General features: G+C 41.1%; 4 protein-coding genes across 6 annotated transcripts; 1 reads left to right on the forward strand and 3 right to left on the reverse strand.

The window, feature by feature from the left end:
- The first annotated feature begins 153 nt into the window (after positions 1-153).
- On the forward strand, positions 154-4,067 carry LOC129587725 (RNA polymerase-associated protein RTF1 homolog). Of its 2 annotated transcripts, XM_055481597.1 has the most exons (6): positions 154-535; positions 619-1,196; positions 1,371-1,471; positions 1,713-2,532; positions 2,856-3,164; positions 3,887-4,067. In XM_055481597.1, the coding sequence occupies exons 1-4, from the start codon at positions 346-348 to the stop codon at positions 2,077-2,079; spliced, it is 1,236 nt and encodes a 411-aa protein (XP_055337572.1). In that variant the 5' UTR covers positions 154-345; the 3' UTR covers positions 2,080-2,532; positions 2,856-3,164; positions 3,887-4,067. The 2 variants fall into 2 exon arrangements, with proteins under 2 accessions (XP_055337572.1, XP_055337571.1); XM_055481596.1 differs by lacking the exon at positions 3,887-4,067 and having other exon boundaries at positions 2,856-3,541.
- Positions 3,827-6,931, reverse strand: LOC129587724 (cytochrome P450 2F2-like). The gene is made up of 4 exons (XM_055481595.1): positions 6,416-6,931; positions 5,176-5,886; positions 4,848-5,071; positions 3,827-4,534 (listed from the first exon to the last, which is right to left on the reverse strand). Exons 1-4 carry the CDS (start codon positions 6,679-6,681, stop codon positions 4,206-4,208), a joined length of 1,530 nt encoding a protein of 509 aa, XP_055337570.1. The 5' UTR covers positions 6,682-6,931; the 3' UTR covers positions 3,827-4,205.
- A 1,116-nt stretch (positions 6,932-8,047) lies between these two features.
- LOC129587844 (melatonin receptor type 1B-A-like) lies at positions 8,048-10,733 on the reverse strand. Its single transcript, XM_055481784.1, has 4 exons — positions 10,381-10,733; positions 9,680-9,797; positions 9,371-9,491; positions 8,048-9,250 (listed from the first exon to the last, which is right to left on the reverse strand). Exons 1-4 carry the CDS (start codon positions 10,510-10,512, stop codon positions 8,467-8,469), a joined length of 1,155 nt encoding a protein of 384 aa, XP_055337759.1. The 5' UTR covers positions 10,513-10,733; the 3' UTR covers positions 8,048-8,466.
- Positions 10,734-11,738: 1,005 nt separating this feature from the next.
- On the reverse strand, positions 11,739-15,393 carry LOC129587783 (mini-chromosome maintenance complex-binding protein-like). Of its 2 annotated transcripts, none has more exons than XM_055481694.1 (11): positions 15,159-15,393; positions 14,931-14,994; positions 14,651-14,757; positions 14,405-14,590; positions 13,959-14,120; positions 13,590-13,764; positions 13,364-13,487; positions 13,179-13,296; positions 12,769-12,946; positions 12,361-12,632; positions 11,739-12,224 (listed from the first exon to the last, which is right to left on the reverse strand). In XM_055481694.1, exons 2-11 carry the CDS (start codon positions 14,992-14,994, stop codon positions 12,027-12,029), a joined length of 1,584 nt encoding a protein of 527 aa, XP_055337669.1. In that variant the 5' UTR covers positions 15,159-15,393; the 3' UTR covers positions 11,739-12,026. The 2 variants fall into 2 exon arrangements, with proteins under 2 accessions (XP_055337669.1, XP_055337668.1); XM_055481693.1 differs by having other exon boundaries at positions 14,931-15,085.
- Positions 15,394-15,536: the final 143 nt, after the last annotated feature.

The raw sequence follows: 15,536 nt of genomic DNA on the forward strand, positions 1-15,536 counted from the left end.
AATTATGGACCGATTTGTTTTAATACGGACTGCAAGCATTACAGTCGGGGTTGGTTTATCCGACGAGGTGGCGGCCACCTTTCCTGTTGCACTTACGTCTTTAGTAAGTAAACAAACAAAGTAACTTTTGAAATTCTGAAATCTGGAGTAACGTTTGTTTATGGAACTTTTCGCGTCCTTCGTCGGAATCTCACTTTTTGTTTTAGGTTTTAGGCAGACTTATATTTATCCGCGGATTTACGTAAATCAGTTACATAAGCGTTCCCGTTTAATATGTGTATTGTTGTTTCTCGTTGAGAATTATAAACGTAGCTACTATTTCATCTAATAAGATTCTAATTCAACATGCCACAAGGCAGCGAAAATCTACGGATGGCTGGATTTAAGCCTGATGGAACAAAAGACGAGCAGATCAAGTATTTCCGAGATCTTGTGGCACAGGAGGTATCATTTGAAAATAGCCTGGCAGAGCAGTGGCAGAAAAAGCTGAAGGAGTCCGGGCCTGGCAGTTCGTCCCCGACCATTACCGAGGATGGTAAGTTGGTCCGTGCGTTTGTGCGTTGTGCTGATTAGCATGTGTATGATGTGCACAAACACCGTGATGTCGTTCGCTCGCAGGGGCTGACCAGATCCACTTGGCAATCGGACAGTCTCGGCTCTTTCTTGACAAGAAAATGCAGCAGTTCGTCGGTCTGCTTGATGAGTGCGAGATGGGGAATACAACGACTACCCCGACGGATTTGGCTGGTTTCTGGGAAATGCTCTATATGGAGTTAAAGAACATCCATGATCGCTTCGAACATTTGGACGTATTGGCTGTCAATGGCTGGATGACTCTTCCCACCAAAAAGACGGTTTTTGCTGCGGATACATCAAGTGGTAGTGAGACAGCGGACGGAGATCATGCCATATCTGACGAGGAAAGAAAGAACACTAGTTCATCCACTTCGGACAGTCTCTCGGATGGCTGTTGTGACTCGGTCGACAATCAGGATGTGGAGAGAAAACCAAATTATCAGGAAGTTGAAAAAATTCTTATCAAGCGAGATCGCTTGATTGGTTGGCAGTTTTTCCCATTTTTCGAAGATACGGTGAAGGGTTGTTTTGTAAGAGTCTACCATTCCGTCTTGCATAATGTGCCAACGCATTGTGACACTATACCGGAGGAGAATCTGCTTACTGATGGATATTACAAGGTAATGTGAGGCTTATGAAAAGCATTGAAGTTATTTAGTTTAAATTTTTTATGGATTTATTGCTGTGTTGTTATGTTTGATTTATTGCTGTGAAATGAAAGCAGTCAATCAAGTTATCGGACTGCTTTAAACAATGAGAAAGCTGTATTGTGCTTTCAAATTTTTTATGTTTAGATTGGCAAGATCGTCGGCGTTGGAGAATCAAAAAAACCGTATTCCATCATACTGACTGATCCTCCTGTGCCGTTCTATACCCGAGTTACCCTTAACGTGAAGTAAGCGTAAAAAATTTCTTGAATTTCTGTATAGTATTTGACATTTTTCATATTTAATACACCCATCAGTGCGAAATCAGATTCAGGAAATGCAGCGAAGTGTTCATCGTTTTAGTTTGGCTGTTTTTACTGTTTAAATGTTTCTGATAACTGAGCTGTGTGTCCGCACTTGCATTTTCGTTACTGAAGTAGCTTTTGCTAATTAAACATTTTGAATGTTCATTATTTTTGTGTTATTCAGGTTTGGTAATCATGAGGAAGAGGTTCTTTTGCGGAATGTTTCCAACGGCATAACGAAAGAATGCGAATATACTGCTTTGTTCAACGAACTGGAGCGGTACAAAACGCCCTGGCCCACCAAAACGTTTTTGGAGAAAAAAGAGCAGGATTTGCAGCGGGCTCTAACTGCGCTGCTGTACCCTACTTCTGCCCATGTGGCTTACTGTGCAGAACAATACAATAAGTTTCCGAGACGGCATGTTACGATGAAAGATGCTGAAAGTGAATTGTCGAAGTTGAGAGATGCCGCTGCTTTGACTGGGGATCAGGAATCTGCTGCACGATTTCAGTCAGAATTGAGCGTGTTAATTGAGCGAAAGATGATTTAGGATTTGGCTGTGCACACCCCTGAAAACTTTGTGCAAGCAGCCGCGAAAACAGCAGAGAACAAAGGGGAACCCACAGCGGAAGACAAAAAGGGAACAACTGTCCTCACTCACTCACCGCTCTTAGTAATCCGCTAATCAAGCCTTATTGATTTTGTTTGTTTTCTGTGCGACTTTGTACAGTTGGTAATTTCTCCATCGAATTAACGACTTAATAGCCAGTGCCCCATCCCGCAAATCAAGGCCAGCCAGCAAACCACCCTCTCGCTGAAATCGAGCCGGCAGATAATTTCACCAAGTCCGAGTATGTCTAACATCATTTGCCATTGGGCATTGGGCTGCGTATTTCGAGGATCAGTATATTTATGATCCGGAGAGTAACCGCATATACCTGGTGGTGCGCGATGGGCAGATGGACAATGTGTCGGCCGCGCTCATAGCTTCTCCTTTATTACGGTGGGATATACCATAGTTATATAATATGTATAGCATCGCAGACATAAATTAATTGTGGTACACATATGTATTATGCATTACACCCATGCTGGATAATATTAGTAACTGAAAGATACATTTTCATATAAATGCACGCATTTCAACAACGCAATTGCAACTTGAGTACCCGTGCCCTAACCTTATATTTATATTCACGTAAATAAACGAACAGTTAAGCGCTCAAAATTATTGCATACTTGCGTTCGATCACAGTAGTCAAATCAGTATATAAATAATGTAATAGAGATTAAGTGGAATGCATTATATCTGTCCGATATTTTCAGCCCGCAGCTGGAGGAACATGGCATCGGTTTGGTTTGGGAGTCAATTGGGACACGTAGTCGAAGTTCCTTTCCCGAAGATGGGTCGGCGCTTTGCCAGTCTAAATTCACGGGCGTTATCCATAACCCGACTGAATCGGAAGGAGAAGGCATTTAAATTTAATTTGTCTCACCGTTTTCCCGTCCGGAAGCGTTATTCTCTGACCTGCCCTTATCTGTTTTGATGCCGACGTGTTGTCGTTAATGTAACCCGCTTTTGTTTTTTCTGGGATTTTTTCTCCACGTCTGACTTGGATTGATTTTTGGCGGTACGTTAGATTCATTAAATATGTGGGTGCGCTTTCTCTTTGTCCGCAATATTCCTGCCTAGCTAGTTAGTTCTTAATAATTCTTAATATGTCTAGCTAGTTAGTTTGCTGTATATCGACGATGGGTTATAGCTAGATTTCTTTTGTCATTTTGTTTTTAACATGATTCTATGCCTATTGGTCTGTACTCTGTAGTTTTCTGCGTAGACTGTTGATATTGAAATGTTCACTTCGCTTTTTAGTGAACTTGCACAATGTGCTTTTTTGCAGAAAGGCGGATAGTTTTTTAGTGTTTTCCTATTATCTTCCAGATTGTTTGACGCTCGATATATTTTTTGGCTTTCGCTGCTTTACACAGCAGTACGATTAATAAAGGTTGCCTTTATACCTGCAGCATAGTGTACGTTCGACACAAACTAATCGTAAGTTATATCTATATATGCTGGAATTCTGTTCCATACAGTATTAAATAACTGGCTTTTTCAAGTACAGTACTCGTACGGTACTTAAAAAAGCGTAATTGCGGAATTTTGAGTTTAGTTTAACCAATGTTAATTTGAACAACCTCGTACGGTACTTACTTAATTGTGAGTTGTGAGCAAGATTGTGATTGTTGCAGATCAAATTGTGTGATGCTGTCGCTGTTCGCTTGAAAACATTTCTGCGTTTTTGCGTATTTCAGATTCTTCAGTTTATTTTTCGAACCAAGTGCAGGTTATTTTTCAGGTGTGATTCGGCAACAGGAGCACCCGTTACAGAGCAGTACATTACCGTACAGTTTGCTGAATATAACACGGTCCACTGGGGGCTTTGTAAGATTTACAAAGCAAGTAAATCCCACAACCAAGCATCTTTGGGAAGGAAATAAGCATGAACATATGTAGATAACTGAACCCGTATCAAATTAGCAGTCGTTGCACAATATTTTTATCTTTTTATTTATAGAAGGAAGTACTTATGTAATGGCACAATTAATTATAAGTAAGCCAAATGTAATTTTAAAAAATGTGAAACATATAATGTCTTTGAGATACCATGAACGCATTCAGCTTCTATGTCGAAACTTGATTTTCATTTCGTACGGTTTCGGCAGCATGAAAAAACCAATGGTATGGAAATCCAGCGAAGGGAGTTTTTCCGGTGTTGCTGGAAGCAGCGTTAGCTTCTGCATCACATTGGCAAAAATAACGAAAACTTGTTTTTTAGCAATTTGATCCCCCATGCACATTCGGCGACCTTTGGAGAAAGGTACAAACCAGTCAGGCACGTGCACTTTTCCATTGTTGATAAACCGTTCAGGGCGGAATTCATAGGGATCTTTCCATACTGTTTCGTCGTAATGCACCGCAAAGGAATGCAGATATACACGAGTACCTAAAGAATAAATAATACAAAAAATGGCAAGCGACAGCGATGAAATATCCTGTGCCTTTACGATTTAAGCGAAGTCTTCCATGATAGATGTGTCATAATGGGTAAGCTGTAATTACACACTCCATAGTATAGCTGTACCAGTCGTTCTACTTTTACATCGTGTTATAGTTATTTGTTCTACAGTACATGTACTTGCTCGCTGTAAACATTCTGCGTTTCTATTGTGGTCCAGCTGACATTTACTTTCCAATCTTATTAGTACTAATATTATAATTTTGTTTTAAACGTTATTATTTTGCCAACAATTTCTTACCCTTTGGAATCGTGTAACCGCCTACTGGCACATCTGCATCTGTGTAGTGCGGAAGGGCAAAGGGAGCCACTGGCCACATGCGCATTACTTCCAGCATCACGCTTTCCGTGTACGGTAACAGTGCTTGATGTTCCAATGTTATGTCACCTGAAGCGATCGCCGAATCGATCTCGTCCTGGACTTTTTTCTGTACTTCTGGTTTATGCAGCATTACGGCAAAAATCCTATAAAAATGCAAAACCACCAATATATACATGACCGTATGAAGCATAACGTTTCTTTGTTGGCGCAAAATGTTTTAACTATTTTCTTATTCCTCACACCGTACCACGAGAGTGTCATTGTACTCGTATCGTAGCTGGCGACAAACAGCGGTCCCAGGATCATCGGCAAGCGGTCAATATCGAAGGTCTCTTTCTTATCTCCCGAGACAGCGGCATTCTGATCCATCCAAACATCCATGATATTCGTCGGGAAGCCCTTATTCCACACTTCAACATTTTTGTAAACAATGTCTCTCAAATATTCCGTACAGTAGCGAAATTTCGTGTAGCCCTCTTTGCGACACGTACGCGGAAACAGTTTCAGAATGGGAAACGCATCGTCCAGTGTCATTTGCATGAGTAAGCGCACACTCTCACTGAACATTTCAATCATTCTGTGGCTATGCGCGTCATCATAATCGAACCGCTTTCCCAACAGTGTGCCGAGGGTGATATTGGCAATGGTCTGGGCAATTATCTTCGTTGGATTGAAAGGTGTGCCCTCGGTGGCTTCGAGTTCTTTCATCATTTGATTGATTTCATCAATTATCCGGTTCTGCATGATCTGCACTCCAAAACCTTTCAGTTTGTGCCGGACGAAATCGCGCACTTCGCATTCGACGGGATTGATGCCGGCGTGGACCATGTTGAGAAAGCCTTTGCCACTCGGATCCAAACCCGGCACTGGCAACTCGGGTGGTCGTCCGGCGCAGTCCCATCCGCTGGCCACAAAACCTTCGTGGCATGTTTTGTACGAGGACAGCCATATCACTGGGCTGCAACCAGGCAAAAAAACTTATAAGCTGGAAATAACTGCATATAAAAACATAATCTTTCTTTACTTAGCCTACCAGACTTTACTTGAAATCGTGCATATATACTTTAATCATCATGCCCGTTATTGCTATTATGACCGTATAATGCATGTATATATTCACGTATAAAGATTTGCAGCCGCAATTAAACCGGTAGATAATATTTCAACAAAAGCAAATAATTAGCTTTGGCTGCGACTGTAGGTGTGTGATACCGAATCGCCGAAGAAAGCTTAAATTAAAATTTTCCTGATGTAAACATCTCAGTAATTTGCGGCATTTAATTCTTTGGAAGCTCCTTGCCTTGACTGCACAAATATTAGCTGGTTTAACCTTTCATAATCAATGCATTCAATAATTTAATTCGATGGGATATGCAAACGCACTGGTTAAATAAGACGACGGTGGCACTGTTTTTACATGGGCGCGGCTGGGTATTCAGTTGAGTGTTAACAGTTAATACTGTAATATGGTTCACTAATTCACTTACTATCGTCCTATGTACATGGTGAAGATTCCATTGTATTTTTTTCCGATCCGCATCAAACGCGTCTGCACGCTCTCTTTACCGTTTCCGTTAAGAAGCCAGGCATTCCCAATTATGGGAATTGCCAGCGGACCAGGTGGTAAACCGGTGACCATTTGTCGTACAAAAATATACCACGCGCAGCCAATCAAAAGCAAGGCAATCCATACTGCATGAATGGGATACGCCGTCAGGACACTCCACGCTTTTCCCAACAGCGCTTCGATCATTGTGAAAATTTGAGTAAAAATATTCTATAAATTATTCATACATAATATTTGTATAGCTAGCGAAAAGGCTGTCGCGGTGTTCGACAGCTGATTAAGTACCTCTGGAATCTGTTGCTGATACAATTTTGCACGTAAATGGCTGCAGATTCAGAGGAAACTTAATGTGCTGCCTTACTCGCACCAAAATTTCGAGCAAAAAAGCAGCGCTAAAGCATTAGGTTGCTTTGTATGATTACAAGGCCAAGGAAAATGAGCCTTTATATAAACTTCAGCACTCTTGCCGGATGATCGGCAAAATATAGCCATTAGATGACTCAACCGCACTTTTACAGCTTGGAGGAATTGTTTTTTACATCTGTGCTTGCGACAATAGCAAGATTTAATATACTCGATATGTCATGTTATTCTTTCAAAATAAGGAAAATGCATTAGTCACTGCCCACTGGGCAAATTATGCACCCAATTTTACCGCCGCTGCAAAAGCGAATGGAAACCTAAGACGTAAATTCGTGTACTTCGCTTTGATTACTAAAATCTAGAAGACCGCAAAATTCTTTTATGTAAAAGCCCTTAGGTGACCTGCTTCGAAATTTCCAAGAGGCGAGATAACCAGCGAAACGGTAAAGACATAAAACTTGGTTTGATCTTCCTACATGGTCTGTACAGGGGGCAAAATTAAATAATTATTACGTGTAAGCGGTGTACCAGAAAAATTATTTTTATTAAATGCCTCTAGGATAAAACTGCAAAAGGTCTTCCCAGTTACAAAAGCTGGTATATGTATATTAACCAATCCTAAATCAAGGAACGTCGTAAATGGAGGCCTTGCCTGCCAGATTGTGTTCTTAGGTACAAGGATAGTTTATAATTAATTTATTTTTAATTGCATTTTTGCTACAGAAAGCAATAAAAAACAAGTATACTTAAGCTTTGCAACTCTCATCGATCAATCTGCAATTTACGGCACCTGTCAATTGTCATCATCAGGTTCAATATTTTATAATTGTTACTGCTAATGTCACTGGTTAACGTTTATCAGGTACAAATGCAGTCTGAATTACCTGTTACAATAATTATTGTTAGAGTACCATGTATTGTAGCTGATTAATTTTCGGTGCCGTTGGTTTTCTAATGTAAAGCACATCGCAAACGCATTTTTAAAAGGTCACCTATTCAACACTCTCTGACCATTCAAGTTCCCAACAGTACAGTAGTCTTTGCTGTTATCCATGTGTCACTGTATAATCACTTAGGTGTTCGAAGCATTCCTCCGCCGGCCATAAAGTTTGCAATTACATAGATAGTAACTGGAATTTTTGCTATTAACATCCAGATTTTTTTACAAAACAATGATGTCTTTACGCACATATATTCTATCCCCGGTTCCTCTTCCAGAAATAATGCCTTTGCAATCAAAGGCATGAACTCTGATATAAAACGCTACAGTTGACGGAACAAACAGGAAATCCAAGAAGATGCAGAAAGTGTTTATGATACAAACCGAATACTTATTACTACAGAATACTTATTACTCTGTATACGACAATTACAATATTTTTGTTTGCCACATTTTGGAACGTACAAAAATTTCAATAAATTAAAAAGTTGTTTAGAAAAGCTGGTCGAGAAGTGACCTTGCTAGTCGATATAATTTTAATAACGGGTGATTCCAGTAATTTAAGACAAATGCTGGCCACGGACGGAGCGGCATGCGTTGGCAATTAAGTGGATATTGTAGTACGAGAATATACATCCATGCCAATTATATGTGCAAAAATTGTTGGTTCATATGAAGGAGGCACTTGTGCCGGTGCCAGACTCGGTGAACCCTTCCCGAATTCCCCTCCATCGGTTATACAAGTTCCGAGCGCCGTGCCGAAACCGCTTATCCGAACTGTAGATGAGAATGGCATTTGTTGCTGTACTACCGTGCGCTAATAGCAGACTTCCCAGATGAATCCATGCCGGGATAGGAACCATGGGCAGCATTAGGAGTATCGCTAGCGGCAACCAGGATACCAAAAATAGCATGAAGCTGCGTAACAGCGTCTGTGCCAGGAGGATTTCATGCCAGAATGCTTTACTACGCCGGTTGCAATGCTTCACCGGTAAGGTCAGGGCATCATTAACGGCCACCAGTGCTTTCACTGCTTTGTCGTCATCGGATTTCAGCGACACGAGCGGAATGCGGATTGACGATTCCAGTGTGCTACCGCAACTAGCCGAACATGCTGCCGATGTGGTTGGAGGTTTTGGATTGCGCATTTTAATAATTATGTTACGTGCGGATTTTGTGCGGCGTACCAGCAGGTAGATGTTAAAATAGGCGAAGAAGCTAATGGCGATGGGAAGGACAATGCCTACCACGGCGAAAAAAGTGGAATATGTCCACAGATTGGTTTCACGGGTGCATAGATAAAACTGTTCAACATAACTGTTTTCTCCCCATCCAAGATGATTGGGCATATGGATGAGAAAAGAAATCGCCCATATGGCCAGTATCCACAGCACAGTTTTGCGCGGCGAAAACAGCTGGTCGTAAATATCGTTCTTGCACATGAAGAAGTACCTATTCGTTGACGCATAGAACATAAAATTAAAACGCAATCTACCACTAGGACCGCAAATAAGAAACACTGTTTATCTAAATAACTACTAGAAAAGAAATGTCAACTTCCACTTGACGTACCGATTAAAAGCCGTTCCCGTGTTTGACCATATTGCTGTTAAGCAACCCGGTGCACATACGCTGGCAACAAAAATGCACAGCGGCATGCGATCGGCCCAAAACAGTTTCCCATGGACCACACCTGTGGAAATAAATAATCAGGAAGTAATTGCATTGAAAATACTTGCAGCGGGTCTTGTCGGCTCATTTTCTAACAAATTTTTGGCACTTCACTGTATGTGCCACAGTGCCAGTACACCAATTAAGAGTATATCTATATAGATATTTTGCTGAGGTATACGTAGTACGTACCACCACCATTTCACTTACTAATGATATTAAACGGAACGACTATCAATATCAGTGCAAGATCGGAAACTGCCAGGTTGACTAGGAACGCATTTTGAGTAGATCGCAGCTCCCGAACAAGCAATATCGTGATGATTATCTAGAAAAAGTATTGTTATCAGGTTGTTTTATTCAATCACATAGCCGTAATATGCACTACTCTAAAGTCTAAATCAATGTAATTGAGCGTGTTGTTTACTAGTTTCGATGTTCGGCTGCAAGGATTCATGGGAAGCGTTCTACATTAAAGCACCTCAATTTATAATAAAAATACCACGTATTCGTACACTATAGACTCATATAGCATATAGATATATATATATATGTAGAATGTAGCCAAAGCGTTTATCCATATTATAGTGGCACTCGTGTTCAAGGTTTTCGTGGTGGGATTATCTGTACTATATTATTACAGTTGTATGATATTCGCTTAAAAACAAAGACATTTACACAGCTAGCGCATATCAATTAATCTCGATCGTTTCGAGCCGCTTGCAGCTTTGACGGACAACGAATATTTACCGTGGTCATGTGAAACTCAGTAATTAACTGAATTTGTTATCTGTGGAAAAATTCATTAAAGGCGGAAGAAACAGCATCGCTTTAATAGGTACCTACCTTAATTTGACTACCGCTACTTCCTAATTTGGCTCTAACCTTGTAATTTATTAGTGTAAACTTACCATTGCGTTGCCCACAAAACCAGCGATACTTAATACGATCATGACGATTATGAAAGCCACACGAATCCACAAAGTATCATTATGAGATTCATACTGCCATAATGGCATAACTGCATCCGTTGCGTTATTCATGTCTGCACACGCAGTCAAATGAATAAATCTTAATGAATACACTCAAACGTCGCATACAATTAATTTTAGAAACGCAAGATATCACATGTAATTATATTAACAATGAGCCTCCAAACAAATGTTCCATCTCTGGTTGCTGTAACTATATGGAGGAATCAGGATTATCGAGTGCAAAAGCGGCTTCGGGTACAGATTTAATTCCTCCAGATAGAAGTATGGAATTTCACAACCGACGCTGCGGGTATGCTTGAAGGTTAATGAAACAGACAAGTTCGTGATACTTCCACCTTCCAGCATTGTGACTGTGAATTGCAGATGGGCGGATCTGCCTAATGAGATTATGACGTAGTGCTGTATGTATACTCGTAGTCCAGGAGTCCCGGACAAACATACTTGCATCAATATGTACCGTAGCACCGGTCTAAACGCCGCCGGAAGAGTTGTATTTCGGATCGGAGGCGAATCACATAGACTGCACAGTGTACCTTAATGAGCACGATTAAGATTGGAAATGCGGCCATATGTCGGATAACGAGAATTTCACGAGAAATTTACATGTCGCACTGTCCCGAATTCGTCCTTGCAATACTGCATACCGTGATCTCTTAACCGCCGAAATTTTTGAGGGATGCATTAATAATTTTGTTAACTGAATAATGTCCACAATGACGTGAAACTGTAGCTGTCACAGGTAAAGCATACAGATACAATTCTAGCACACAATGGTGCGTGTAAGTATGGCTCGAGTATCACCTTTCACCAATTGCGTCTTCCACGACACATCCTCATTCCCTACATGCACACTATTTCCGGCGCCTCTCTTTTGTCATTCATCCATCCAGGGAATCGATCTCCTGTGTCTGGCATGATGCGGTTACAAATGCATTGAACAATGAGAATCCCAAATAAACCCGTGGCCCGTCTTGCACTTTTCCGCACTAGAACCAAGTTGATGGTACAACTGGCTTGTTAAATGTTCCAATACAATCACGTAGCTAGATTTCTCCCGTCAAGTAATTTCCGTTGAAAAACAACGCTTTGATTATCAAATCCAGTAGGCATTAATTAGCCAGTACTTCCACCCTCGGCATACCAATTACAAAAATTACTACTCGTGCATGATGCATTACGGCATATAAGTACTGCATAGGGATAATTAGTGTCTCGCTAAAGCTGTTCGGCAAATCAAGACTCAAGAAATCTCCGAGAGAAATTCAAACATAAAATCCGATTTAATTCTTTCTTATGGTTAGAACGTCAGTCACAACTCTGTGGCGAACTTGAATAAAAAATTAAAGTTCACTCAGTTGTCTTCCCGATTTGTCTTGTATAAGCAATGAAATCAACAGCTGTCAGACCCTGCTAATTACAGCAATGCATTAAATTTTAGGATAGAGCAATCGCTACTGCATGTGTCCAGCAATACGACATAACAATGAGCAAACATGAATAATTAAAGACGCCTAAGATAAGTCTCAGCACACAGAAAGTAAAAGCCATCAGTCCACACGAAATCATGGATTAATGGAGGGCTTCATACGATCAATCCGTTCTTTCTCAAGCATCTGCACGTGATTCCAGTGCGCCGATGTCAAAGCCTTGTCTCCGTGCGATATACACACATAGCGCGCCAGCTCCAGTTGATTGTGAAGTAAAATGCCGGACATATTACGGTCGGTTTTCCGTTTTTCCACAAAGTCATCGACAATTTCCTGAAAAAATCAAAACTATTACAGTTCATGGCGCTCAACACCCAGTGAGAAAACCCGTTTCCTGCAGTAAAACTCGTGCAATGCCGCTATGCACCATTACAGAGCAAGATATTCGGTACAGGCAAAACTACTTCACCTTTCGCATGTCCTCATCAATTTCGTAAGATGCAAATTTGGCGGCAGTTAAATATTTCCGTATAACTTTCACAGTATCGTCCGATAAGACTGTTTCGGTATAGGAATTATCGGGTTTCACCGGCACCACGTAACGACATTCAATAAGCGAACGGCCATGGCTAAGGACGAAAACAGGTGTATCCATCGCAAATTCAACTTGTTGGGTGAAGTAATCAATGTCCATCTTTTGCTCTGTGGCTAATTTTTGCAAAGCCAGCAAATTTTTCACCCCTGTAATCAAACGTTAACTAAGCATTTATACTTAAATAAGTTGTACCATAGATGTAACGAATTCAGTTAAACCAAATACGCAACAAAGCAAGCCAAACAATAAATTACCAGATGCCCAAAATATCGATCCACATACCAGCATCATTAAGGGTTCCCGCATCCATCGTTGTTTCATCTATAATCAAGTGAGTGTGGCCCGTCAATTGTAGAATGCCTGGGAGCAACTCCTGTTCTGTATCAGAAGATTCGACATCCAGCTTCGGGCACATACGGGCGTTGTTCAGCGTTGCAATGCCCAAAGAGAAAAATCTTGCCTATGTGAAATTATCATCAGGTGGCACATCAATAAATGGAGAACGTGCTTTTCACTACCAGACATCTGATATTTTAGCCTGTACAATCCTTCTGTTTCATTCCGAAAAACAAAAGTACTGTTCTATAAAATAGATGAAAATATGTAACGTTAACTTTCTATTTTCATCAAAAACGCTCCCACTGCATATAATGCCGCATTACGTACTGCAAATTATTTATCAACCAGCTGACCTTTGGTATGATTTCGCTGATGAACGCCTTAAATCTGGCAGCAAATTCTGGCCGATCCGCAAAATTAATCAGATTAAGAGAGCAGTTCCCTATCGGCAATCCGTCACGCGAACCGTATCTGCAAACCGAACGAAAATGTGGTGATGACGCAGTTACTGCCAGATCGCTGCCAAATTAATGCTCACGTTGATGATAGCAGATGAATTAACAGGTACTCCGCAGCCACAATGTCACCTTGGACGAAACTGCGTAGAAATTCCAGTAAAGTCGGTCGAAGATAGCGCAATTCATGCAAGATTCCATTAAGCTCTGAAAAATGCGACAATGCCATCTCACACTGCAGACCAACAGCACATTCAGAACAATGAATAAGAGATACACCATAAATTAACGTAATGGCATCATTGTTACCGGCTGTATTGAACGAGAGTTCGGGATGGCTGTGTGCCCGTTTCCTCGCAAAGTACACGGCCATGTGTAATGGTTCCACAGCTTCCGGTGCTTTATCGGGATTGCCTCCGTAGACAATTCCAAATATATCGTACATTTCGTTTATCCTGATACCGTCGGCAGCACTCCCAAAAAACTACAACGAAGAACAATACTAATTTTACTGTACATTAGACTGGCTTGAGCTCAACTCTGTGCGATATAATACAAAATACACTTATAGTTAATTTAAGTACAGTTGTATTTGCCTATATGGCCTTCTAGTTCGTGCTATTTCGTGAATTTCATAATAATTTATTTCGCCCTGCGGGAAAGTGCGCAGTCACATACATGTGCTATAATGGTGCAGTCGCTGGTGGAAACGCGAGCAGAGTCATGAAGCGTATTCAAATCTTGCACCCACTGCGTTTCCCCCGGAACAGGAACACATTTGAATGACTGCACAAGGAACAAACTCCGCGGATCGCTGTTCGCTAGGCACATTTGGTTTTCCTAGTCAATAAAACGCCATTAATCTCCTATACGTGCTCCTGCATATAACGGTAAAAAAATTTCTATGGTTAACAAAACGGCTTTTGCAGTCACAAATCTCACTATTAGAAACACCACTAGAAAATTTAAAGAAACCGTCATTCGATAAAACAGTTAATTATGTAACGTTATGTAAATTATGTTAGAATCCACAAGGTCAGCATACTTGTTAAATAAAACTCTTTTTGCAAATAAGTAAGAACACAAACAAGCATTCTACACAGTGACAGATTTTTATGCCTCACCTCAAGAGCCACATGATGTTTAAATAGTCCACACACCGTGCGTACTTCTCCTGATGTCGAATTACGGATCTGCACAAACGGTTGATGATAGGCGGACGACTGCTCGTTCTGGATCATGCAGCGGAAATGCACTAAAGTCCTGCGCGGAATATCTCGCGGGCATTTCCACGACTGCACAGACGGAATCTAGCAAACAACGAACATCTTCATAACAGCCAAAAAAGTGTCCTGCTTATCACAACATACGAAGTATCGGTAGTCGCTACGGTCGTCGAAAGTTTTAGCTTGAAAGGCTGCTGCAATATCGCGACACAGACGTTCGGGATCGCTGACGTAAAGCTCCGAATTGTTTTCTGCAAAAAAAGATTTACAACATCAAATGCGGGACAAAAACTGCACCGAGCCACTAGCAAATTAGGTTCTAGGATTAGGTAGGTCTAAATTCCGAAGAGTGGAAAACCAAAGCATGGTTGTATACTTGTATGTATACAATCTAAAATACAATCTCAGCCTTGGCACAACTCACCAAAAATCTGATCCACGGTACGATACGGATTGGATACCCAATCTGGACGTGCGTGAGCAGGCATCTGCGATTAAGAAGGGGATGTCACCGATATGACAATAATGAGGGTAGCGCAAAAAAGTGGAATGCGGGCACAACACTTGAAATTTGTTATCCTGGCGAGTAAGTAAACTGCGGCAGCTAAGGTCTAATAAGGACTGTAAAGTGTAAGCACTGTAAGGGCCTTACAGTTAGGCCCAAAGGTTCGTAATCGTCAGTTGTCAAATACTGCAGCACTTTTGCCAGGGTTACAGATCGTCCGCAAAACGAAGCACACAATGTATGATGAATCGATGATACACTCCTGGAAATCTCGGCTGCTTTTATAAGTCTTACGTTGACCTCGAGATGACTGATCCGGGTAACACGAAATACAGGTATTCGTATTTTTTTTGAAAACTGAGAAAAATTAGAAAGCCAAGCGAAATGCGCGGGAATTGCCCCTGGATATTCGGAGACCCGACTTTAGCTAGTGCCCGATGGCGGTCGCCAACCGGAAACAAACGAAGCGGTCCTTATCATCTTATGCCTTCCTATATATTGACCACGAAATACGGGCGCGAAAGC

Source organism: Paramacrobiotus metropolitanus, unplaced genomic scaffold (assembly GCF_019649055.1).
Source record: "Paramacrobiotus metropolitanus isolate TYO unplaced genomic scaffold, Prichtersi_v1.0 Parri_scaffold0000026, whole genome shotgun sequence".
Classification (NCBI taxonomy): Eukaryota; Metazoa; Tardigrada; class Eutardigrada; order Parachela; family Macrobiotidae; genus Paramacrobiotus; species Paramacrobiotus metropolitanus.

Bases quoted from the DNA above. Each gene is read 5' to 3' on its own strand.
- LOC129587725 (XM_055481597.1), top strand. From the start codon at position 346: ATGCCACAAGGCAGCGAAAATCTACGGATGGCTGGATTTAAGCCTGAT. The intron at 536-618 runs GTAAGTTGGTCC...GTTCGCTCGCAG, and splicing joins CCCGACCATTACCGAGGATG to GGGCTGACCAGATCCACTTG. The intron at 1,472-1,712 runs GTAAGCGTAAAA...TGTGTTATTCAG, and splicing joins CGAGTTACCCTTAACGTGAA to GTTTGGTAATCATGAGGAAG.
- LOC129587724 (XM_055481595.1), bottom strand. From the start codon at position 6,681: ATGATCGAAGCGCTGTTGGGAAAAGCGTGGAGTGTCCTGACGGCGTAT. The intron at 5,072-5,175 runs GTACGGTGTGAG...GCATTTTTATAG, and splicing joins AGTACAATGACACTCTCGTG to GATTTTTGCCGTAATGCTGC. The intron at 4,535-4,847 runs GTAAGAAATTGT...TTTATTCTTTAG, and splicing joins CGGTTACACGATTCCAAAGG to GTACTCGTGTATATCTGCAT.
- LOC129587844 (XM_055481784.1), bottom strand. From the start codon at position 10,512: ATGAATAACGCAACGGATGCAGTTATGCCATTATGGCAGTATGAATCT. The intron at 9,798-10,380 runs GTAAGTTTACAC...TACTTTTTCTAG, and splicing joins GTTTTGTGGGCAACGCAATG to ATAATCATCACGATATTGCT. The intron at 9,251-9,370 runs GTACGTCAAGTG...GTCAACGAATAG, and splicing joins ACGGGAACGGCTTTTAATCG to GTACTTCTTCATGTGCAAGA.
- LOC129587783 (XM_055481694.1), bottom strand. From the start codon at position 14,994: ATGCCTGCTCACGCACGTCCAGATTGGGTATCCAATCCGTATCGTACC. The intron at 14,591-14,650 runs GTATGTTGTGAT...GTTGTTTGCTAG, and splicing joins GTAGCGACTACCGATACTTC to ATTCCGTCTGTGCAGTCGTG. The intron at 12,225-12,360 runs GTGAAGTAGTTT...TGATTTTTTCAG, and splicing joins TTGATGAGGACATGCGAAAG to GAAATTGTCGATGACTTTGT.